Source organism: Triplophysa dalaica, chromosome 23, assembly GCF_015846415.1.
Source record: "Triplophysa dalaica isolate WHDGS20190420 chromosome 23, ASM1584641v1, whole genome shotgun sequence".
NCBI lineage: Eukaryota > Metazoa > Chordata > Actinopteri > Cypriniformes > Nemacheilidae > Triplophysa > Triplophysa dalaica.
The window spans coordinates 19,722,753-19,749,133 of NC_079564.1; the positions used below are offsets into that span (position 1 = coordinate 19,722,753).

Below are 26,381 nucleotides of genomic sequence, written 5' to 3' on the forward strand. Positions count from 1 at the left end.
ACAACCCACAGACTGAACTCAAGCAGTGGGAAACCAGAAGCGTCGGGTCGACGTCCGTCAACGCCTTCACTCTTCCCATGATGAAACTCAACAGTCGAGGGGCGGCAGACAGAAGGGGCTCAGATAAAACCGGTGAAGTTAAAAGAGAGGGTTTGGACGCTGAGGCCATTTGCAGACGTCTGGAGGATCTGGTGGCGTCCAGGAGCATCACGAAGGCCAAAGTGGAGACCCAGCCGCAGCTCTCGCAGGACTCTGTGGAGGTTTACAGGAGCAGCGGGAGTCTGCAGGGACTTCCTCGTGTCTCTCTGCAGGGATCACAGGTTCAGCTGTTGACTCCGTCCTCACCGGGCCGCAGGGCCGCCGGGTCTCACCTGTCTCTCAGCGCTCTCTCAGACTACTCCAGGTCTATTGATCTGGGCATCTGTCCATCCACCCCTACAGATCGACAGGTGGTGCGATCCAGACGTCTCAGCTGTCCTCGACTGGAGGGGATCAGCAGCGGAGGCTACACTAAACTGGAGGGGCTGGGGGGGGAGTCGTTTGAGTCTACTGAGACTGCAGCCTTCAGTCGAGGGAGTTCTGTTGAGATTTTAGAGAAGGACCGGGAGGAGAGCAGGTCTCCGGACGCCGCCGTGCTCAGACAGTATTCCAACAAACAAAAACTTCTAATGGTTTCTCAATCCGACGCTACTTTAGAGGACGTGGACAGTGTGGACATTTAACTAGAAAAAGCGACGTCTTAAACAGACCCAAAGACGATCTGAAATCTTCAGCCTCTATCCTCAGAGATTCCAAAGCAAAAAGCAGAATGCCTCTGATCGTAAGCATGATAGCACAGCTCTGCTCTACTAGATAAAACAATCCTCCAGTAGTCTCATATTTGTGGCTGTTTCTTTAGTCTGAGCAGCATGTTTTATATCGCCGTTTACTTGCACTTTTCTAAGCACCAAATCACGAGGACATGCACAGCAATATCTCATTTGAAATGTGAGAAATGTTCATGTTTGCATTAGAAATGTTAACTTACACGTGTATGCTGTCGGAGTACGTCTTGTTTAGGATTGTCATGTTTTAATCCAGACATCAGCGCAAAGCTCTCTGTAGTTCAGTACTGTCTGAAATCTAATGCCAATGAGGGTATATTTAAAATATCATGACATGTGAGTCTCTCAGATGTGTTTAGGGGAATGAATTAAAAAAGGATTTATGCTATCGTTTTATGTCCCATCTCTTTGAGCTTAAGAGAAGCATTAATGCAGCGGTTCATTCACAGTCAGATGAGAGGTTTCATTGTCTGACGCTCTGCAGTGATGATGTGATACACGAGCTCTTTCTGAAGTCTGTCTGACATCAATGAACACAGAATGATCTGTGTGTTTCGTGTTGCAGTGTTAACATCTTTAAAACACTGCACTCCTCCATGAGCTTCAGATACTGCTGTTGAAGAGACATGATGCGACAGAGAACTCTCACACGCACGCACACGCACGCACGCAGTTCATGAAAAAATGTATACATTCTGTCATTTATTTCATTGGACCGGCTGTGATGATTCTTCCTATAAGAATTAAACTCAAGAAACTAGAAGAAACTGTGAACATGTCTTATTTCCACTATGCAGAAAAGAATATTCAACAAAAATCTGAAACTTACATTTTTTTGAAGATGGAGAAGTGCCAGACTATCTTGTGACAATGTACTGTATATAAGGAAATATTACAAATTATTTTCTCATTTTTCTAATCATAGTGTTTTAAACTAAACATTGAAATTGTTGAATATGTTCAGTTAATAGTTTTTTTATTTCACTTTAAATGAATGTTCCTGTTTAAATGACACAAACTGATGTGACATATAAGATTGAAAAGAGATTGTTGATAAAGAAGTGAATAATTGAGCAATAATAAACTTCAGCTGTTCATTTACTTACACACCAACCTAGCTTGCTTTGTTAAAATGCTAATCTAAACAAACACCTCAAGACTGTAACTTTAGGAGATTTCACCTACATCCTGATGAATCAGTTTTGACTCTTGTTGTATTTACAGTCAATTCTGTCGATGTTTCCATGAGTCTTTCTGCCATCAATAACCCTGTACTGTACGTCTGGCTCATGTTTTATTCAGTGATGAATGTTGTTGTTTTCTCTGGAGTCTCGGGCGGGTGTTGTGAAGTGTTCTTCTCTTCTGTAAGAATCGTGACGGAGAAGAATGACTCAGAAATCCAGCAGCAAAACAACCGGAGTGTTAAAGATGTGCCGCAGAGCTCTGTGCTGGTGTGTTCACGCTGCTGGGGGTGTGATGTGGTGTTTTAGGTGATTGCTCTCAGCTCAGATGTTTCGGTCGGGTAAACCTTTCATTCTGATCTCTTCATATATAACACACATCTTCTCATGACGCTGTATGATGTGAAATGTTGTTCATGTCTGCACCACAAACAGAGCTGGAAGAGACACTGAGGATGAATGCTAACCAAAAATCAGCAAAACCAGAAGTGATGTTTGACCTTTTTAGTAAGAAACATTCAGAGATCCAAAGCCAGTTCAGTTGTGTGGAGAGAAAAGAACAATTTTCTGAATACAGCGGCAGGAAAATATGATGACAGCTCAGAAATTTCCACTGATGCTGTGTGATGATGGTTCTTCATTATTTGTCTGTAAATAATCTTTGTGTTTGAGGAAAACGGAAACTGACACGACATTGAACTGATCTGTCTGTGAAAACAAAAACAAGTACAAGATCTCATATGTGTCTCATCAGAGTCTCATTGAGTGAGTTCATCAGAACTCAACAGTTCTGCCTGTTAACTTACAGCATAACAACACTAGTTTTTGTTTATCTGTTGTCATTAATGTTGGTTGTAAGTAAATTAGGGTGACGGTCCTCATCAGATGCAGCAGCTGCTCTCTTCTTACAGATGAGCTCAAGAAAGAGTTTAAACATTACTTCTTTTATAAAACGCACTGAATTTACTATGTAATATTCACAACAAAACACATCTTTAATATCCCAGCATGCCTCGCTCACAATACATCAGCAAAACACAACGTGTATTCATCTATCTAGCATTTAAAATATACAGCTGATTTTGAAACTTTTCGCACACGATCGACATCATGTGTATCAGAGAATTACAGAGAATTACATTCAGATAACACATGAAATCTAGTGCGAGTGAGAATGATGAGGTTTCGTTGACACTTCACACACACTCCAGCGCCGTCTAGCGGCTCATAAAACAATTACAAACAAAGGCTCTGAGGGTCTGGCCCTTTAAGAAAATTAACCTACCAATAAAAACAAAACAGACAACATCAATAAAAACAAGCTATTTGTTGTTAAACTTGTTATGAAAATAATATTTAATATAATACTTCACCTTTAACCTAATAAGAGGAGGATTTACTTGAGTCTGTGTTTGTTTGTTCTTCTGTATGTCACTTACATACAGCTTTGATTAGAGATCTGTTTTCAGATGTCACACAGTTTGTTGTCGTTCACACATTTGAAGTGTATTCTGTGGATCACTGTTAATTTAAAGTTCATGTAAATGATCTACAATAAACATTAAACAAACACACTAAGAACGATAAAACAAATGTCAACAACAGTTGAATAATCTAGTGATGTATGTGTTTAGCCACTAGAGGGAGATATTGTTTCACAGCTTCAGTTCTCTGCATGTCTTAAAAAGTCCTTTATAAAAACAGATGATAATATACTTTATCAAAAGGATGTTCCCTTAAATGAAGAAACACCACAGTATACAGTCAAGTATTTTATATTGTAAGCAGTAGTCGTCGTTATACTGCAGTATTCTGTGGGTTTAACTATAGTAAGGTAATACACTGTATATTACTGTCCTTTACTATTCTGGACTATACTATACTAAACTAAATGTGCGTGTGTGTGTGTGTGTGTGTGTGTGTGTGCGTGCGTGCGTGCGTGTGTGCGTGCGCCATGAGAGTGTATTCAAATAGAACATAATTCTCTTAATTTTCAGTAAATAATAAACAACTGTAAATGCATTAAAATAATATATCAAATTTATAAATTCCATAGAACTTTTCACATTTTAATGATCAGAAGCCCTTGATTTGACTGACAGCTCTGTTGACCAATCACGTTCGGATGTGAGACAGTGGGAGTGGTGATGTTTGGGTTTGATTCGCATCCGACAGATGCAGGTCTCTCTCTCTCTCTCTCTCCCTGTGATGTGATGTGATGTGATGGGATGTGATGGGATGGATTATTCAGTCGGATGTGAACATTAGAACAGTTGAGCGGGTGAGAGCGTCTGTCGCATGTGTGTGTTTGTTTTTGTGTGATTCACTCACATGTTTATTGTGTGAATGTTAAAATGGTTTTGTTGTTTTGTTTTGTTCTGAGTCTGAATAACGAGTTGATTCATGACTGAAGATGTCAGATTAATTCACTCAGTCTGGACTGTCGATTCAGACTCGGATCTTGATTCTCTGAAATAGACTTTGTTTTTCTGCTCACTGTTCTCGGTTCAGTGGTTATTTTTAACTGTAACTATATCTAGCAGATATTGAATGACAGATTCCACACAGACAGGAATGTCGCGCGTTCTGGAGAGCCTCCTGAACATCTGTGGCCTCTAGCACGCGCACGGCATTTCTGTTTGGACGGAACCCATGACGTCAGTGTGTGTGTGTGTCAGAGTTTTATTGTGAACATACACACATGTTGTGTGTTTTCTTTCTGCCGCCTGGACCGGTCTGAACTCTCGGATCATCTGGATGGATTTAAACGGTGAGTGTCTCTGTTTTATTCTTTTTCTCACAGCCTTTCATTCTTCACACACAGACTGGATTTAGGCTGATAAACATCTGGTGTGTGTGTCCTGGTTTTAACCTCTCTGTCTGAGATTTAATCTGATGGATTAGAGGCCACAAATGCTCCTGTTTTACAACTCACACTGCGATTAAAAACACAGAAATCACAGTCCACATGTCTGTCCCCAAACATGACCATGCTTTTACTACAAATTAAACACTGTTGCTACACTTTTACTAAAAGAATACCATGGTTCATTTTTGTAAAGGATCAATTCATCTCTGGGTTATATTTATTGGGTTTTCTGTACTTATATAAAAAATATACACTTATATAAAACCATCAACTCATGAGTTTCCAGAAGCATGAGCTCTTTAAAACACCAAATAATCCAGATTAGTCTGGTTCAGTCCAGACTCCAGATCTCTATTAATCCACACAGTCCTGAATGGGAACATCCGGAGTGATTTTGTAAATGTGGCTCTGCTGGTCCTTCAGTATTCTGTGAGCTTCTGCTCAGATAAAGCTGATTTCAGTCATTTTAAAGTGTCTCAAATAGTGAAACATGTCAGGTTAAGATCCACCCGTCTTGATGACTGTTGTCATTTTGAGATGAATGATTTTTGTTTTATCAACTGTATATTCTCATGTGTGTCCTGTTGTTGAAGTCTCTCTGTACGTCGGTGAAAGTGCTGATAGTTTCATCATCTGTTCTTATCCTCTGATCAAAAGCACACGGCTTCAGTCCGTGTTTCTCTCCACACGCATATGCTGATGTACTCACAGAGATTACACAGCCTCTATAATCTGAAAACACATTTGATCTGAATGTTTCTGACTGTAAACTGAAATCATAATGACTGTCAGTGACATTCAAAACACTTGATGAAGTTTGTGTTTCTTGTGCTTTACACTGTGAAAGTGATTCTCATTAATCCCCGTCATGGGTTTATAAACCTGTATCAATGGGTTCAGTGTTGTTTGATAATCAACATACTTCAAAATATCTTCTTTTCAAAGAAACTCATACAGGTTTGACACAGTGATAGATAAACGATGACAGAATGTTTTTGTTGGATGAACTATCACTTTTATATGTTAATGTTTAAAGAATATTGTGCAGTATTTTTCCTCATGTTGATATATAAATCTGTGAGGTTGAGATGCTCAGAATATAGTGCTGGAGCGATCAGCTGATATGAGCAGCAGTTGTTTGGTTCTTTTAACATTTTCAATGTAAGTGTGCTTCAGTGGCATGACAACGTGTACAATTTACAGCTGGGCTGTGTACAAATAGTGCAAGTATGCAAACAAATGAAAAGAAAGATAATTATAGGAATAAAGTCAATTCAAATCTCTCTCTCTCTCTCTCTCTCTCTCTTTGGGTCACTATAGATAATGAGTGTGTGACTTTGATCTTCTTTTGATGAATGTGATCCTGAGGCGCTAGACAGCAGGAGCCAATCAGACTGAGTTTGATGTTAGATTGGCACCTGACCTGAACTCAGCCTCTTGTCTCTGGTTGGCTGTACCCTGTCAGACTGATGCTGCTTTGTGTCTCAGCGGGTGGGACGTGTCCTGTGTCCTTGGTGCAGATGCATTGTGGGAAGGGTCTCTTCACTAATACCAGATTTCAGTCTGAGTGCAGAAAACAGAGCTCATCTACATGCACAGCAGACTGAGACCAGAGAGAGAGAGAGAGAGAGAGAGAGAGAGAGAGAGAGATGTTTAAAGAAAATACAGAACAGAAAAAGAAATAAAAATAGAACAACACAAGTCACATCATTTGTTTGAGGATCACTGATCATGAGTGCAGCGTTCAGTGCGTGTGTCATACATGTGTGGCATCTGTTCATGTGTGTGTAGTGTTAATACAGTGATGTGTAGATATTTGTGTGATGAACCAGCGTGTTTGTTTAACTCTTAATGTGGTGATGAACTCATGATTAAGATGTTAACTCTTCATCATCACGTCACGAGTGACTTTGTCAATATTAGAATAAACGGGAGCTCTCGTTAGTGTAGTGACTGAAGTGTGAGTGCGTGCGCGCGCGCGCAGCCGTCTGTGTGTGTGTGTGTGAGCGCGTTCCGGGTATCAGGTGTGAGTGTGTGTCTGCAGTGAGTCCGTCAGCAGCGCGCAGGGCAGCAGCAGCATCAGAGCCGGTAAACACACGAGATTTCTCTTCTGTCATGTGTGTGTGTGTGTGTCAGCTGTGATTGACAGCTGCACTCTTCATTTTGTACACGAGTGTGTGTGTGTGTGTGTGTGTTAAAGCGGAATCCCGGGTCCTTCATACTGTACACGGCTGTGTGTGTGTGTTACAGTTGAATCACAGGTCTTTGTGTACTTCAGTGATTGTGTGTAAGGATTCAATAGTCCGTGAAGAAGAACTTCAGTTTATTTCTCGTGGGTTTGATTGTCGTGGATCATGATGTCACGCGCGCGGCTGTATTAATACTGCTCTGCAGAAACACAGACGCGCAACATTCAAACACACGTGACACGCGCTTCATTTCTCTGTCATGTGTCATGATCGCACATAATCGCGACACACGTCGATGGATTGGCGGGACAGAGTTTATGAAGTTAGCCGGCACCGGTTTCGTTTTACGGTTCTGCAATGCGGTGGGTGTGGATTGCGCGTGCACCGGGCGAGCGTGGCGTCACAAGCGCCTACGTCATATTTCAGTGACGTGATGACGTTGTAAATGGCCGCTCGCTTTGTGAGAAGCACATGCGCTGGTTTTGTCTAGTCACCATAAGAGAACATCAAACATTCATCTGGATCAAGTGTTTAATAAAGATACAGGAGACACTGACGCATGATCGTCACACATACTGTATATATAACGTGCGCATTTGATGATCACCTGTGTGATGCAGCACCATGGACAGAGACACTCAGGTGGGTCTGATGTGCAGTGGCCTGACATCAGTCTCTTGAGATCAGACTGAAGTGTCTATTTCTGTCAGAGATTCTCTGCGGCTCATCTTGTCCTGGATTTCTCATCTGTTCTGTGTTTCTTCATGTATATATTCTTCACCTGCACTGACATCGTCAACTCTCATCTCGGCTTTACACCCCAAATCTCACACGCGCTTTAGAATGTCTGTGCGTTTCTTATCGTTCTCTTAAATCATTAGATTATTTTCAATATGGAGATGTAAAGGCAGTACAACAAAACCAGCGTAACATTATGTTACATGTTTTGCCGTGCAGTGGTAAGAATGTCACAATGTATAACCTCAGTCATGTTTTCTGCTCATTTCATGGCGCAGTCTCTGCAGTGATGTCACGTTCTTCAGGATGTTTAAGGTCCAGCTGGTGATCCTCAGCTGTGTATTGATTGATGTGTAGTAAATTCAGACAGACACGTGACTGAAGGAAAGCAGCTGATTGGCTGAGAGCTCATCCGCAGATAGAGAGCAGAACTAAACCAAGAAGATCAGTCATGTCTGAAATGTGTTCAGCGGTTCAGTGTTCTCGTTACGTAACCCCCCTCCCATTACTGTCATGTGTGTTTTTGTATGTTATGTCTTCAGCTCTCTTTGCTTGAAACAGGAAGTGGGGCGGGCCACATTGAAGATGTGAACTGTGATCAGCGGCTGCTCCTTGGTTCAGATATGATTTCAAATGTAAAGTGTGGGATCTTTGTTGTCTGTGAACAGAATGTTCATTTATGTTGTTATGGTTAATATCAATCAAATACTGTGGCCGAATGAATGAATATCTGTAAGCATGATAGTGACACACGCACAGCTGATCATCACATTAAAGCTGAACATCTGACACATCATGCGTGATGAGCTCATGGTTTGTGTTGATGTTTACTCTCCTTTTTAACCGTCCCAGTTTGATTTGAAATGACGACAGAACTCGAGACCAAAGCAGAGCAACAGGGGGCCAGTGCAGCTCCGCCCCTCGACAACCAGCTTCCTCCTGCGGCTGCACACAGCACACCTGTCAGAAAAGAAAAGGTACAAGATCACACTGGCTGTAACACAACACGCACAGGTTAGAGTGTGTTATTGATAGCGTGTGTGTGTGATGTATGTTGGTGGAGGGTGGAGACGCTGGCGGGAGGTCTGATCATAAGCCGGAGGAGGACGATCACACGTCTCACTGGTCCAGATCTCCAGTGAAAGTGAGCAGAAGCTCCAGAATCATGCAGTGTAAGATCACACTACTGGACGGGTCCGACTACACTTGTGTGGTGGAGGTCAGTCATCATCACTCTTGAGAAATTAAGGCTTTGTGTGTGATGTGTCCACAGTGCGATGTTACAGAACTCTCATCTGATATTCACTCACAAGCAGCTTTGACACGTGTGGAAGTACGGTTTCATTCTGTTTCATCAGCAGTGTGTGTGAAATCAGGAGTGTGTTGTTGGGAAATAAAACTTCTCAATGCAAGATCTGAATGAGTGTGTGGGATGATGATGTTTTGTGTCTTCACAGAAGCGTGATAAAGGTCAGGTGCTCTTTGATAAAGTCTGTGAACATCTCAACCTGCTGGAGAAAGATTACTTTGGGATCACATACCGTGATGTAGAAAACCAAAAGGTAGAATTACACACACACACACACACACACACACACACATGTATGCGCTGTAGTTTGTGTGTATCATGAATGATGTGTTTGCCTGTTTTTAGAACTGGTTGGATCCAGCGAAGGACATGAAGAAGCAGATCAGAGGTAAATCACTTTATATGACACTTGTAACTCAGTACTCAGACATGATGATGATGAGTATGAGGATGAGCATGAGGAGGATGATGATTATGAGGATGATGATGATGATGATAATGAGAATGATGATTATGAGGATGATCATGAGGATGATGATTATGAGGATGAGCATGAGGATGATGATTATGAGGATGAGCATGATGATTATGAGGATGATGATAATGAGGATGATGATGATAATGAGGATGATGATGATGATGAGTATGAGGATGATGATTATGAGGATGATGATGATGAGGATGATCATGAGGATGATGATCATGAGGATGATGATTATGAGGATGAGCATGAGCATGAGGATGATGAGGATGATGATTATGATGATGATTATGAGTATGAGGATGATGATTATGAGGATGATCATGAGGATGATGATTATGAGGATGAGCATGAGGATGATGAGGATGATGATGATGATGATTATGATGATGATTATGAGTATGAGGATGATGATTATGAGGATGATCATGAGGATGATGAGGATGAGCATGAGCATGAGGATGATGAGGATGATGATGATGATGATAATGAGGATGATGATGATTATGAGGATGAGCATGAGCATGAGGATGATGAGGATGATGATGATGATGATTATGATGATGATTATGAGCATGAGGATGATGAGGATGATGATGATGAGTATGAGGATGATGAGCATGAGGATGATGATTATGAGCATGATGAGGATGATGATGATAAGTATGAGGATGATGAGCATGAGGATGATGATGAGGATGATAATGACGATGATGATGGTGATGATTATGTGGATGAGGATGATGAGGATGATGATTATGAGGATGAGCATGAGGATGATGATGATGAGTATGATGATGAGGATGATGAGGATGATGATAATGAGGATGATGATGATGATAATGAGGATGGTGATGATGATGATTATGAGGATGAGCATGAGGATGATTATGATAATGAGGATGGTGATGATGATGATAATGAGGATGATGATAATGAGGATGATGATTATGAGGATGAGGATGAGGATGATGATGATGATAATGAGGATGACCATGAGGATGATGATTATGAGGATGAGCATGAGGATGATGATGATAATGAGGATGATGAGTATGATGAGTATGATGAGGATGATGATGATGATGATGAGTATGATGAGTATGATGAGTATGATGAGGATGAGGATGATGATGATGAGTATGAGGATGATGAGGATGATGATGATGATTATGAGGATGAGTATGAGGATGATGATTATGAGGATGAGCATGAGGATGATGAGGATGATGATAATGAGGATGATCATGATGATGATAATGAGGATGGTGATGATGATGATTATGAGGATGAGGATGAGGATGATGAGGATGAGGATGATGAGGATGATGATAATGAGGATGATGATGATGATGATGATGATGATGATAATGAGGACGATGATAATGAGGATGGTGATGATGATGATGATTATGAGGATGAGCATGAGGATGATGAGGATGATGATTATGAGGATGATGATTATGAGGATGAGCATGAGGATGATGATGATAATGAGGATGATGATTATGAGGATGAGCATGAGGATGATGAGGATGATGATAATGAGGATGATGATTATGAGGATGAGCATGAGGATGATGAGGATGACGATAATATGAGGATGACGATTCTCTGCAGGCGTTGCCTGGAATTTCTCCTTCAATGTGAAGTTTTATCCTCCTGAGCCTGCGCTGCTGTCTGAAGACATCACAAGGTCACAACACATTCACTTCATCATCATCATTATCACAACAAAACCCAACAGAGAGAACAGATGTTTTGAGTGAGAGAGAGAGAGAATGTGAGTGAGTGTCTCTCGCCCATGTCTGTTTCAGATATTACCTGTGTTTGCAGCTGAGGGATGACATCATGTCTGGACGTTTGCCCTGTTCGTTTGCCACTCACACAGTTCTGGGTTCATACACCGTCCAATCAGAGCTGGGCGATCATGATCCAGAAGAGTACGGGACCGATTACGTCGGCGAGTTTCATTTCGCCCCTCATCAGACCAAAGAGATGGAGGAGAAGATCATGGACCTACATAAGACTTACAAGTAACTCAAAAAACATGATAGTGTTATGCAATAATATCACAACTTTTTGTCACTTTAAACATTTAAATCCTAAACCACCAACCCAACAAGATTCTTTCATTCTCTCTCTCTCTCTCTCTCTCTCTCTCTCTCTCTCTCTCTCTCAGAGGAATAACCCCAGCCGAAGCTGAAATGCATTTTCTGGAGAATGTTAAGAAACTCTCTATGTATGGAGTCGACCTTCATCATGCAAAGGTACAACACACACACACACAACACTGAATCTCACAGCATGATGGAGTTCAGCACACACTTGTGGTATAACTCTCACATCAGTGTTGTGTGTTGTTGTATGTTTATTCTCGTCATTGTTCTGTTGTCAGACGTCAGTATGAATCAGATTTAAGCCTTCAGCACACACAGAGCGAAATCAAATTCTCGTCAGATGAAGAAAGCTTCAATATTCAACTGATGTCACATCAGAACACATTCTACGTCAAACATTTACTCAACATCAGTTTGGCTGTTGGTTCTGTTGTGTCTATGTTTTATCTCAGTTTGAAGACACATTATAACAAACACTTTAACCAGTATTCTGTTTATTGATTTCCATTCAACTAAGATCAAGTGACTTTTTTAGAAGATACCTTGACTTCATTTTTTTTCCCATTGGCAGATAAATCTATTTTATGCTTGATAATCTTCAGATATTCTGTCAAGTCTTCAGCGGTTATAAGTGATTGAGTGGTGAAACTGGTCATCATAATCATCCTTATATCTCATGTGCTCATGAAACACAAGACTGAAACACACTGAAGTTGTGCATGAAAGCGTTCGTTTAGATGAGTGGTCTTCTTTCTCCTTCTCTTACTGATGGTCTAGTTGATAGGACGATTCTTTCACTGCTTCTCTCCGGCTAAAGGAGAGGTAAGCTGCATTTGTGTATCTGTGTGTGTTTTGTACATGTCTGATGTCACTGTGTGAGTGAGCACTGCTTTCAGATTCCTCATGTGTCAAACCTCACAGGAGATCAGAACCTGTTCCCTCTTAACCTCTGTGGATCCACACACACTTCAGATCGAATAAGATGTGTTTACAGAACTCTCCAGTCATGTGAAAACATTTTTCCCACAATCCCTTCTTGTTTAATATGAGATTTGTTGTTAAATCTCTACCGTAGTGTGTTTGAGATGTTGATCCACGTTTATAATCTTTACTGTCATCAGTTCTTCTGGTGTGCAGAACACAGTACACACAAGAAATGTTTCACTATTTTCAGTTGTGATGTTTGAAGTGAAAGATAAACCGTAATCTGATTGATTCTCACATTTGACACGTTGTTAGCAGATTGTAAAATTGGATTGAAAAGTGGAGGTGACAACAAAAAACCATTTTACAAACCAGCTGATGGATGTTTGACTGGTTCATTCAGAAATCCGAGGTTTTTACTGATTGGTTTTGAGATGATGATCGATCATTTGTCAGGATTCAGAGGGGGTGGAGATCATGTTGGGCGTCTGTTCCTCCGGTCTTCTCATCTACCGCGATCGGCTTCGCATCAACCGCTTCGCCTGGCCGAAGGTCCTGAAGATCTCTTACAAACGCAACAACTTCTACATCAAGATCCGACCGGGCGAGGTGAGGTGAACTTCTTTACTGTGAGTGTTCACACTGAGATCCTATCAAATCAAATGTTTGTGTCCATGTTTAGTTTGAGCAGTTTGAAAGCACAATCGGCTTTAAACTACCAAACCACAGAGCGGCTAAGAGACTGTGGAAGGTTTGCGTGGAGCATCACACGTTCTTCAGGTGAGTCTCGCATCATCATTCAGGTCTTAACGATGACTGTACATGTTGAGCTGTGAGATTCTTCTCCACAGGTTAGTTTCTCCAGAGACTCCACCCAAGAAGTTCCTTACGCTGGGGTCAAAGTTCCGTTACAGCGGCCGAACTCAAGCTCAAACCAGACGCGCCAGCTCACAGATTGTGCGACCAGCACCCTCTTTTGAAAGGTCCTCCAGCAAACGCTACACAATGTCTCGAAGCTTAGACGGAGGTTAGTTTTCTTCACTTCTCTCTCTTTCTCTTGTTTGATGTCATGACATCATTCTGTGTGACATCATCAGCCAATCAGACATTACCAGGGCCGCATTAATGCACAGGCTTACCGGGGCATCACTGCAAGGGGGCCTTTATACATACAGATTTTTTTAATGACGTATTTATTATAATAATTATCATGGTCTCTGGGTTGTGATGCGCAGCCAGCGGTGCAGTAGATTGTGTAAAAATAAAGTGCTGGCTGGCTCCAGGAGCAAAGAGTTGAGGTGATTGGTGGATGCGGCACAGCAATCATCACGTAGGTTTATAAGCAACTCATTCAAAAATGAAAGACATTTGATTGCTAAGATCAGATTGATCAGATTTCCAACGATTATGCATCAAATTTTCATTTCATTTTCTTCACCATGGGAATGATAATGCTGAAAAGTTGAAGAGCTGCTAAAATCTGCTCAAATGTCTGGTTTTCCCCAAAAATGTAATTGTTGGGAGGAGTTACTTAATACAATTCCAAAGTTATAACCGGGCCCATGAGGGTCATCCTGCCTGACAATTTTAGGTTAGTTGGTTGTTAACTTAATGCATTCTGATTTTGTATCTTCTCAAAGCTGAGCTTCACTTTACACAACTACACGACACAACATCTATGAGAATGTGTTTGACTGAAGAGAGATGATGTGGTGGATTCCATCAGTGTTCTGAACAGCTGTACATGATTCACATGAGATATGAGTGATGAATGACAGCATAAAGTTGTGTAACACAGGTGTGTGACAGATCATATTTCTGGGATGACTGTATGTGTGCAGTGAGTGTTTGTAGTAGGTTTGAATACTTGTTTGTGTAGACACACACACACTACAGTATATTTGACAGATGTTGTGTTGTTGAATATGTTCCTCAGCTCAGCGGAATACACCCATGAACACAGCCAATGGTACTAGACCAGCAGGTATCTGTTAACCCCATATAGATCAACATGAAGAGCCTCTGCCTGTTTATTTACCCACAATCCCTTTCTGCTGTAGAGACCGACTGTCTGTGCATGCAGTTGCTGACCTGGCATGTGTTAATCCTGCTCAAGCTGCCTCTGTGTATGAGTGTGTGTGTGTCTGTTTGCATACATATTGCGTGTGTGGGTGCCTGTTTACATGCGTGTGCCTGTGTACATGCGTGTGACTGTGTACATGCGTGTGACTGTGTACATGCGTGTGACTGAGTTCATGCGTGTGACTGTGTACATTTGTGTGTTTGTGCGCTTGTGTGTGTAAGCATGTTTGAGTGTGTGTGCCTATGTATGTGTGTGCCTGTGTACGTGTGTGTATGCCTGTGTACTTGCCTGTGTACGTGTGTGTGCCTGTGTACATGTGTGTGTTTGTGCCTGTGTACGTGTGTGTGCCTGTGTACATGTGTGTGTGTGCCCGTGTATATGTGTGTGTGTGCCTGTGTAAGTGTGTGTGCCTGTTTACGTGTGTGTGCCTGTGTAAGTGTTTGTGCCTGTGTGTATGTGTGGCTGTCAACATGTGTACGTGTGTGTTTGTATGTGTGTGTCCCTGTGTACATGTGTGTGTGTGCCCGTGTATATGTGTGTGTGTGCCTGTGTATGCGTGTGCCTGTGCACATGTGTGTGTGTGTGTGTGTGTGCCTGTCTGTTTGCCGTTGTACATGCGTGTGTCTGCGTGCGTACCTGTGTACATGTGTGTGCCTGTGTGTGTGCGTGCCTGTGATGGTGTGTATGCTGTGTACGTGTGTACCTGTACACATAAGTGTGTGTGCCTGTGTACATGTATATGCGTGCCTATATGTGTGTATGCTGTGTACGTGTGTGTGTGCACATGCCTGTATGTGTGTGCCTGTGTACGTGTGTGCCTGTGTAAGTGTGTGTGCCTGTTTACGTGTGTGTGCCTGTGTAAGTGTTTGTGCCTGTGTGTATGTGTGGCTGTCAACATGTGTGTGTGTGACAGTGGACGTGTGTGTTTGTATGTGTGTGTCCCTGTGTATGTGTGTGTGTGTGTGTCTGTGTGCCTTTGTACGCATGTGTGTTTGTGCGCGTCCGTGTGCCTGTGAACGTGTTTGTTTGTGTGTGTCCCTATGTATGTGTGTGTTTGTGTGTGTGTGCGTGTTTATGCGTGTGTGTTTCTGTGTGCCTGTGTACACGTGTGTTTGTGCGCGCGTCCGTGTGCCTGTGTACGTGTGTGTTTGTATGTGTGTGTGCCTGTGTACGTGTGTGTTTGTGTGAGTGTGCGTGTGTACGCGTGTGTGTTTCTGTGTGCCTGTGTACGTTTGTGTGTGTACGTGTGTGTTTGTGTGCGTATGTACGTGTGTGTGTTTCTGGAGCCTGTGTACACATGTGTGTTTGTGTGAGCGCGCTTGTGTATGTGTGTGTATGTTTGTGTGTGTTGGTGTGTGAGTGTGTGTGTGTGTGTGTATGTGGCTTTGCCTGTAAATGTCTCTAACAAGCTGACAGTAATAGTTCAGATGATCCTTTAGTACAAGTAAACTCTTTTTCTCTTTTATATTTTCATACCGGATCACAATATGCTCTGATGACGTGTGTCTATCATTGTGTATCATTGACATTGGAACATCAGACTGAATGACACTGTAAAACAAAATCTGATTGGAGGTTACAAACTATAAAGAAGTGATCAGTTTTGGGTGAAACAGATGTTGTGGTCCTGGAATGTTCCAAGTGTTTTTTTTATAAAGGAATAAAGATACTTGAGGTTGTGTTTTATTGTAAATGTACTGTATATGTGAAAATAATTGATCAATATTCTAGTCAGAAATTCAAATAGTAACTGTGTTTTTGTGTGTGTTTGTGTGTGTGTGTTTAGAGATGGGTACGGCGTTGTACGGCACAGCTAAAGCTCCGGCGGTGAGTGATGTCATTACTTCAGTGACTCCAGAGGGAAAGACAATGGCTGTGGCAGCTACAGGACCTGATGGAGATCAGGACAGAGTTGTACTGGCGGACAGTGTTGCACTGCTGGAGGAAGAAGACGAAAATACCAGAGCCACAGAGATATCCCAACCCAGCCCGCTCACACCTGTACACCAGGACACACGGGTACAGTCAGCTCTTCTCACTCTTGACACCATACGATGATCTGTATCATGCGTGTGAACACTGATCTCTGTCAGAATGATCATTGAGTTCATTTACTGATGATGATGAAGATGATGATGATGTTATTCTCTCTCTGGATTCACAGACAGATTTCACAGACACAGCTGTTGATGGAGACTTAACAGCCACTGAGGTTTGACATTCACTCGACAGACAGACAGAGTTATATTATCATGTCAATCATTCACAGATCGAGCACATGTGATGTGGTAAGACATTTACAGACACACGTGTCATAGAGTCTGATGTGTGTTTGATTATATGTGTTTTGTGCAGTCAGATCAAGAGGACGAGTCTGAAGCAAAGACACAGGTGAGATCATTTGACTGAAACACACAGTCGAGAGCGCTCATCATGTTCATGTAGTGATGATGTCATGAGTGATTGTGTGTCTCTCTTCAGTTCAGTTTCAATAGACGCTTTAAATGGAGAGAATGTGTTTATCAGACACAGTAAACTCATGTTAGAGGTCGGTGAGGGTTCACAGCACACGCATGATGTTGTGTTGAACTAACTGATTTCATGATTGAACAAAAGACGTTTACTCACCTCACGTGTGTGTGCGACATTAGTGATGAAGACGAGTCTTCTGTGTGTGAAACACAGTATAATAATGACATGTGAGGCTTGACATGTTTCTGTCGTGTTCTGTGTGTGTTTGATGATGACCTGTGTAGTGAATATGTTGATCTGATGTTGAACAGGACATCGATCAGACACCAGACGAGCTGGTGAAACATCAGACCAACATCAGCGAGCTGAAGAGAAGCTTTCTGGAGGATGGAACAGATCGGACAGGTCTGACGGAGTGGGAGAAGCGTCTGTCCTCCTCTCCGATCCGATCTCCTCGTCTGGATGAAGCTCCGATGATTGAACCGCTGGTTCCAGATGAAGTAAGATCTGTTGTTTGTTCTTTCTGATGGATGTGCTGAATGATTTAGCCGCTCCTTGATTTCCTCTCATGCAGTTAATGACTGCGGGAAACATGAGAGAGATCTGAGCCGAGCTTCAAATCATGATGACCAAAGAACCGTCTTCCTACATTCTCCAAACTATCACATTATATATGAATATTGACATGAATAACTGTGATTATTGATACACACATAATGATATTCTAAATCATTCAGTGTACAAATGAAACTTGTTTAAAAAAATGTAATGTCACGGCCTTCATTCACCTTAATTTGAGTATGATTTCTTTCAGATAATTTTGTATTTAAAGAGTTTATGGAGTGTGTAGTGATGTAAATCCATGGTGGTTGGCGAATCGGACTAGTGACGACTCGTTTGAGTGATTCAGAGTCATCCTTCGTATTTACAACTGCTTGCATTCACACACGGCAACATCACACACTGCATAAAATATGTCATTTTCATGATCTCATATTATGTACTCTTTAAATCATTTCCACAATTATTGTTTTACTAGATCAAACAAGAAGTAGAGGAGGAGAAACAGGAAGAGGATGTGGGGGATTTAGCGGCACAGATCAGGAGAGGTGATATGGTAGGTGATTTTATGATCATAATGAATCTTCACACGCCTGAGACCTGAACGAGCTTCACATGAGCAGAGGAACTGAGATCATACAGAGATGCGTCGCTGTTCCCGTGACTAGCCCATTAATCTATTCAACACACTAACGTCATGTGAATGTTTGTGTGTTACATGTAGGAATCTGACGGGTGGGTCATTATAAACAAACTTCCTTCTGTTGAAAAAGAAAACGCTGGAGTTATTCCAGTTCAACCAGAGCAGAGAATGGAAAAAGGTGACGCTTTAACAAAAGATAAAGAAGATGTGCCCGAGAAACTTACTGTTGTTCAAGAGAAGATCCCTCCCCTTGGTCCAGAACAGGCTCTGATCGTCTCTGAAGATGTTCCTCCTAAGAAGATTCCCCCTAAGGTACCAGAGAAGAAACACAGATTGGCGGCCGCCGGTGACGCTCTGGAAGAGAAGAAGCTTAAATCTGAAGAAGTGGTGTCGAGCGAGGACAACGGTAGATCTCGTGACGCCGCAGCTGTCCGATCTAAAGAAATCGATCTGAGGGTCAAACTCTCTGATCAGCCCATCGCTGCGACCATTAAAGTCCTTCCTGTGACGGTGGAGTATCAGATCAGCGCTTCAGATGCGGGCGCTCCGGTGATCACCATCCGACAGGCCGGGACACCTTCTGTCTCTGATGCTGCGGTCACAAGCGTTCTCTCTGATGAAGAATCTGGAGACGTCAGGACGGGCGAGATGAGGATCTTCACCCGCCGGAGCTCTCCTCTCAGATCTTCTGCAGATCTCGGCCTGAGTCCCGGCCCCGTTCCCTTTCTCATCAAAACCTCTCCCACAGCTCCAGTGGTATGACGTCATCAGCCCTATATGATGAGTTTTGCTTGTGCGACACAGATCCCCGCTCTGGAATGTGATGTCACGCCTGATTTTTCTTATAATTTCCCGTTTGGGCTTTGACCTTCAGAGATATATTAAAGCTTATTTTTGATTTGTTGTGGAAATGTCTCTGGGCTGTTCTGATAAAGTTCTCTGCACTGCTTTGCTTTCACTCACAAACTCCAGATCTTTCTTTTGCTTTTACTGCTGCTGAATCCAGAGAGGGTTTTATTCATGAGATATCTTCACATCATCAAATGATTCATGCATCTGTGATGTGCTTCTGAACTAAACCAGAGTTCATTCACATGTTTAGTGTCATTTTCACAACATAGTGGTTATTGTATATTTAAATTGAGTACAGCATTAGTTTAATGACAGCGCCATCTGCAGGACTGACATCCTCATAACATAACATTCAGTGGACGGATGTGATGTTGAGTTCATGTGAATGAACACAAATGTACTCTGTGTTACGGTTAATTCCTCACATTTACAGTTGTGCTCAAAAGTTTACACACCCCTTGCAGAATCTGGAAAAGCTGAAACATTTGGAAAAATAAGATGATTTTTGAAAATGAAGGTTTAGATTCTGCAAGGGGTGTGTAAACGTTTCATTTTTTTCACTCATTCATTTTTATACAAAAACAACATTTTTACAACTATGTGCACACTTATGTGCACAAGTATATGGATGATAGAGACATACAACTGTAAACGGGAGTTTATCTCTTCTCAAAGCATTAAATGATTCTCTCTTGAATAAACCCTGAATCACCCCTTTACCCACCTGACACAATGCTCTCAGATCCTGTGAAATTAACTGTGATGTGTGTCTTGGGGGGTCTTGTCTTATGTGTTTTACCTGTCTGTGTGTGTTATTTTAACTCATTATCTTGTGTCTCGTGTGTGTTTGTTATTAACAGTGTGTGTGCTCCTGTCTTAACCGTGTGTGATATTAACTCATAATCTTGTGTCTCGTGTGTGTGTTCAGCCTAAGCCCAGTTTTGATGAGATGTCTCCTGAGCTCACGGCTCTCTTGCAGTCCACTCGCAGTTGGGCGTCTCCGTCGTCGTCTGACCTCATCACACCCTCATCTCTGTCGTCTCATAAGGTGCAGCAGTGCAGATGTGTCATGTGTTAATGATGTTACAGTCACAGACGTCTTTCAGCTCTTCTGTCAGATCACGGTCACGAGTGTTCTCTTTCTATCATCCGTCGGTATCTTACTATGGGAACGCCTCAGGCGTGACAGACTGCAGAAGCACCAATTGCACCACGTCTGTCGGACCGACAGACCATTCGCAGCAGCGACCCAGTAGTCCCCCCCTCCCTGGTATATAAGCCTCTGAATCATTCTCACTTTCCTCCCCGTGAAGATTGTGGAAGCTGTTCTCTCTATGCATTATTGGATTTGCCGCTCAACGGTTTACAGGCGAAGCCGGGTGGTGATGTCGCAAATGCGGTAAACCTGGTACTGCTGTTAGCTGAGTGCATTTGAGTGGAGAAACATCCGTTTCAAGGCGAGTTTTTTACATTACAGAAGATATTGTCTGCTTTCTGATCGAATGTGATTCGGTTCATTTTTGATAGGTTCAACGATTTTCAGCGTCTATCTTCCAGAAGATCTACAAGTCATCTGCTTTGGGTGTCAGACCCCTGAACATCACATCTCTTCTGACAGCATACCAAGCTGAATTATTGGAAGAGATGGGTTGCCAGCTCGATGCAGGCTCCCTAAACCCGGCTCTCTGGGAGGAAATCTGTAGCGGATTCTCTGCAGGTCACACTGGGCAGTTCAGAGCTCCGGCCGGGCTATCGGCCTCTCTGAAAAGGAGAAATTGGACTTTCTTGACGGCCCCGTTGATACCAAAGCACTGTTTGGGTCTACGTCGCAAATAGGCAGCAAAAGTGCAATTTGAGAAAAAAAGGAGAAGCGTTTATCATATCAGGACATATCTGCCTGCCCGTGAGAATTTCAGGCAACAATCTAAGAGGGGCTTCACAGCCTATCGTCGCCCTCCAACACCGCAGCGTCCAGCCAACGAGACGTCACAGCCCAAGCCGGCACAGAATAAAGGGAAACAGTTTCATGCCGTCCTTTGTACCCTCAATGGGGAAAGAAGAGACAGGCTACATAGGAACGGGCGTGCTGTTTCAGGGGGACAGGAAGCAGCTCCATTCCCCGCAGAGTTATATACTGTTCTTTCTCCCTCTGTGAAACGAAGAAAGCTGTTCAATGCAATCGGTCCCAGTTCAGACGTGTTAATGGACAGTTAATCTCGTTTGTACTCCAAGACAGGGGCACAAGTTCCCAGAGTGCTCCCCACAAATTTTTCTCTACCTCCACCCACGGGGTTATTAAGGGCAGAGAAGGATGTTTGCATTAGCACAAAATGTGTGAAAATAAAAAATGTTCCTATGCATACAGTCCAAGGGCGGGGAAACACAAAAAACATTTAAACCAGTAAATTCCCCATTGACGTTGCAGTTCCCATCTTCATAACTGAGCGGTGCCGCCGGATTATATACCAGGGAGGCGGGACTCCTGGGTTGCTGTAGCGATTGGTCTGTCTGTCTGACGGATGTTGCAATTGAAACTTCTGCAGTCGTTCAATAATGAGATACATCACTTCTGTTTTCAGAGAACCTTTTGTTTCATGTGTTTATCAGCTCATATCTGTCCTCATCCTGTCAGACATCATGTCATCTAACATCGTCTCGTCTGTGTTCTGGATAATAACAAGTAAAAGAAATACTCATTTGTCCAAATGTGAAGGTTTGAGACGGAATATCTTTCTCAAGAGTATTTTGGGCAATCGGAGGATGGAAGGTGGAAATTGAAGATGAAGCGTCTCCGTGTAGACGTCTCCTGGTCTAAAGATGATTTTGACATCATTTTTTGTCAGATTTTAATTATAGTTTTACACATTTCAGGTGGCCTCAGAAGGACCCGATCTGCTGATAATACTTGACTAACTGAACAGGATAACATTTTTATTTGACCATTTATATCAACCTGGATTCAAAATTGCCCCTGTTGACATTTCTGATCCACGATACCGGCCATCAGTCATTGCAAAAAATCAGTCATTGTCTCGTGTAATGATTGGTCGGAATGAACCTTTTCACTTTTTTAAACCCGAAACCTGAAGATTAGTTGGTTCAATGTTCTGTTTCACGAGCCACGTTACAGAAGTATATCATGTCTCATCATTTTCTCTCGTTGATGTTGAAACACATTCTCCTCACGTTCGACCGTATGTTGATTTTGTCTTTGACAGCCATCCGAAATCCAAGAGGGTCATCCAGAGAAGAGCCAATCAGAAGAAGAGACACAGCCTCAGGTAGAGCCACCTGAATCTCCAGCGGTCCCTCCGGAGCCGGATGTGTATTATCAAGCGTGTGTTGTTTGTGAAAAGGCTCTGGATGAGTCTGAATCAGAGTCTGATCATGAAACCAGTGATTCCAGCAGTGTAAACTCAACAAACTTTGATAGGCCCCTCCCACACACGGGTGTGACCCCTGCAGGGGGCGTGTCACCCACTGATAGTGAGTCTGGAGGTGAGAGTTTCTCTCTGTCCACCGATGATGAACATGATGTGGGATCAGGAGATCAGTCGCCCAACATGAGCCCGTGCTCTCCTCTCGGGGCAGCCGAGCAGCGGGGTGTGGCTGAGGGTCAGAGCGGGGAGGTAGAACTGACCGCCGGTTCAGAGGTGTGACTCCGGTAGATTCCCAGATCCATCTTCACCTCCTCACTCTCCAAACCTCCTGCTCCTCCGGTCCACTGCTGGTTAATTCTAAGGATCTAACAGCAGAACTTCAGATTCCCTGAATGAGAGAATGAGAGAGAGAGAGAGAGAGAGAGAGAGCGGTCACCTGTGACGTCATACTGCTGCTTCTGAACTCTCCCACAACACCCTGATCCTCACCCTCCGTCTCATATGACTCTGTGTGTGTGTTTAAACACTTATATATCTGTGTGTGTTTTTGTGTTGTTGTGCAGTCGGAGCCGTCAGGTGACAGACAGGAGATGCCCGTCATCCGCACCGAAATGAAAACTATCACGTATGAATCTGTGCAGGTGTGTGTGTGTCTTATCTAGTGCTCTCGTGCAGTCATAATCATGCAAAAACATCAAAGTAACATCTGTTTAATATCTCTTTAATAGATGTGTTGTTGTTGAAACTCATTTAGGGTGAAGCGGACGGAGATGCTGACACTGGAATTCTGATGAGTGCTCAAACCATCACATCAGAAACCAGCAGCACCACCACCACCACTCACATCACAAAGGTACACAAGCACCCGTAAGAGTGATGTCATCACGACAGACGTGTCACGCATGTCTCACTGCTGTTCTGTGTGTCTCACTGCTGTTCTGTGTGTCTCACTGCTGTTCTGTGTGTCTCACTGCTGTTCTGTGTGTCTCACTGCTGTTCTGTGTGTCTCAGTGCTGTTCTGTGTGTCTCACTGCTGTTCTGTGTGTCTCACTGCTGTTCTGTGTGTCTCACTGCTGTTCTGTGTGTCTCACTGCTGTTCTGTGTGTCTCACTGCTGTTCTGTGTGTCTCACTGCTGTTCTGTGTGTCTCACTGCTGTTCTGTGTGTCTCAGTGCTGTTCTGTGTGTCTCACTGCTGTTCTGTGTGTCTCACTGCTGTTCTGTGTGTCTCACTGCTGTTCTGTGTGTCTCACTGCTGTTCTGTGTGTCTCAGTGCTGTTCTGTGTGTCTCACTGCTGTTCTGTGTGTCTCAGTGCTGTTCTGTGTGTCTCACTGCTGTTCTGTGTGTCTCACTGCTGTTCTGTGTGTCTCACTGCTGTTCTGTGTGTCTCAGTGCTGTTCTGTGTGTCTCACTGCTGTTCTGTGTGTCTCACTGCTGTTCTGTGTGTCTCACTGCTGTTCTGTGTGTCTCACTGCTGTTCTGTGTGTCTCACTGCTGTTCTGTGTGTCTCACTGCTGTTCTGTGTGTCTCACTGCTGTTCTGTGTGTCTCACTGCTGTTCTGTGTGTCTCACTGCTGTTCTGTGTGTCTCACTGCTGTTCTGTGTGTCTCACTGCTGTTCTGTGTGTCTCACTGCTGTTCTGTGTGTCTCACTGCTGTTCTGTGTGTCTCACTGCTGTTCTGTGTGTCTCACTGCTGTTCTGTGTGTCTCACTGCTGTTCTGTGTGTCTCACTGCTGTTCTGTGTGTCTCACTGCTGTTGTTCTATGTGTGTGTCGGACAGACGGTGAAGGGAGGAATATCAGAGACACGGATCGAGAAGAGAATTGTTATCTCAGGAGATGCTGACATCGATCATGATGAGGTGAGACCCCATTCGCTCATGATGGAAGAATTACTGCCATCATTTACTCGCCCTCTTCGCTTTCCAAACCCGTGTGAGTTTCTCTTGTGGAACACAACAGGTTTCTAGTTTGTCGAAATAAAATCAGACGTGACACATGATCCGTCAGGATTCCTGTCTCCAGAACGGCGATGTTGACGCACACGTGTCATTGGAAGGGAATGTTGTGTTGCACAAAAGAAAGAAATGACATTTTCATTTTTGGGTGAACCGGCCCTTTAACAATCTTCAGTGGTCATCTCACAGTCACACATTCAGTCAGTTTGTATCTCTGAATACTGAGGCACATACAGCAAATGAAGATGTGTGAGATCTGATTGTGTCTCCTGCTGTGCGTCCGGTCGTGTGATGACTCAGGCTCTGGCTCAAGCTATCAAAGAAGCTAAAGAACAACATCCAGACATGTCAGTGACTAAAGTGGTGGTCCATAAAGAGACGGAGATGACGCCAGAGGAGGGCGAGGAGTGAGGCAGGTAAGGCAAGAGCCAATCACTGAGGCTTGACTGACCACAAGCTGATTGGCTGCTTCCCCGGGCCTCACGGTTTGGAGCATTGCTATTGGCTGCCGTTCTAACATGGCCGTCGCTTTTGGCTGTTTATCTATCCCATAATGCATTGACATTTGTTCATTCAGCTGATGCTTTTATCCAAAGCGACTTACGAAAGAGGGATCATTTACCATTCAGGTGCACACGTCAGAATAACATTGGAGTGAATGAACACGCTAATCGTTTGACTGCTTTAACAGAATCACGTGAAAGATGATGTTTCAATGAAATACATATGAGGTTTTGAATGATCACGTGACCCCGCTCATCTGAAGCCAAACACCCTAGCAACCACACAGCAGCATCCTGGTAACCACTGGCAGCAGGCATGGCAGTGAGCTTTACACACACAGTCACGTGTTCTTCAGAAAATCCTCTTTATGAACAATTGTGTGTGTGTTCATTGCACGACTAACAGCGTCATGTCACGGTTCACGCTGCCATGAGGAATAATGTTCTTACTGAAGTGTTTTTGTGTGTTTTAGGATTAACATCATCTTCATGTGTTCTGGAGAATTCTCACGTCTTCACGCTGGGGAAAATGAAGGAGGTTTCTGTGAAAATGAGGAATGGAACCACAGAATGAATCACACACACACACGCTTACAGACTGGATCACTGTTACTGCATGACACGGGGACAAATGTGAGAGAAGAAAAATATATACACGTTTCAAATAAATACTACATGAGCGCAGTGTATAGTTCAGCCACGAGCTCGCTATAAAGAGGAAATATAAAACGATATACAACGGTAAAGATATCTACATTTTATTTATTACAATACTGCTCACGATATCAAGCCGAATGAGTGCACAATATTTAACCACGCAAACATGTGCCATCCCCAACATCCCATCAGCCTTTATCTCACGGATAACAACATGACATTATGTGACACACGCTTCATTCTTCCACACAAGTGTTCTGTTGTTTGACTTGAATTATTCCTGTTTTTCCCTTGTGAATGTTGACTTTAGAGGAATGAGACTGCTGTGAATGAATCTGTGCACCGATGGCTCATCACAAGTTTTAGATCAATCCCAGAATTCTCTCTGCCACATCTGAGCCTTAAACTGTACAGAAACCTGAACACAAAAATGTCTTTATGTCTGTGTTTGTTTCATCTGCATTTGTATTTCATTTACGGCATCATGTCCTGCTGAATGTCTCCTCCTCCAGCTCAAATAAAATCTGATTTCGGATCAGTTTGTTGTTTCTTCAGTTTGCAGTGACATGTGAGCCACATGTAATAAGAACAAAGTATTATTTACGTTATATACAGTAATGCTGACTCGAACACAGTTC

General features: G+C 42.9%; 2 protein-coding genes across 16 annotated transcripts in view; both read left to right on the plus strand.

The window, feature by feature from the left end:
* The window catches only part of tmem200ca (transmembrane protein 200C, genome duplicate a), an 8,433-nt gene extending 6,604 nt beyond the window's left edge, over positions 1-1,829 (plus strand). For both annotated transcript variants that reach the window (XM_056738609.1, XM_056738608.1), the window contains exon 2: positions 1-1,829. This exon is cut by the window's left edge and continues 856 nt beyond it. In XM_056738609.1, coding sequence (XP_056594587.1) covers positions 1-722 — 722 coding nt within the window. In that variant the 3' untranslated portion in view covers positions 723-1,829.
* A 2,393-nt stretch (positions 1,830-4,222) lies between these two features.
* On the plus strand, positions 4,223-26,278 carry epb41l3a (erythrocyte membrane protein band 4.1-like 3a). 14 transcript variants are annotated; one of them, XM_056738580.1, is made up of 25 exons: positions 4,223-4,286; positions 8,675-8,778; positions 8,865-9,020; positions 9,259-9,363; positions 9,456-9,498; positions 11,212-11,287; positions 11,409-11,627; positions 11,774-11,861; positions 12,489-12,533; positions 13,092-13,244; positions 13,318-13,415; positions 13,487-13,662; positions 16,505-16,737; positions 16,883-16,930; positions 17,074-17,109; positions 17,502-17,690; positions 18,230-18,307; positions 18,476-19,150; positions 20,175-20,294; positions 22,465-22,899; positions 23,190-23,267; positions 23,381-23,479; positions 24,407-24,487; positions 24,884-24,999; positions 25,560-26,278. In XM_056738580.1, exons 3-24 carry the CDS (start codon positions 8,967-8,969, stop codon positions 24,992-24,994), a joined length of 3,240 nt encoding a protein of 1,079 aa, XP_056594558.1. In that variant the 5' UTR covers positions 4,223-4,286; positions 8,675-8,778; positions 8,865-8,966; the 3' UTR covers positions 24,995-24,999; positions 25,560-26,278. The 14 variants fall into 14 exon arrangements, with proteins under 14 accessions (XP_056594558.1, XP_056594551.1, XP_056594549.1 ...); XM_056738573.1 differs by lacking the exon at positions 4,223-4,286 and adding an exon at positions 6,881-6,962 and having other exon boundaries at positions 8,654-8,778; XM_056738571.1 differs by lacking the exon at positions 4,223-4,286 and adding an exon at positions 6,881-6,962 and having other exon boundaries at positions 8,654-8,777; positions 8,858-9,020.
* The last annotated feature ends 103 nt before the right edge of the window (positions 26,279-26,381 follow it).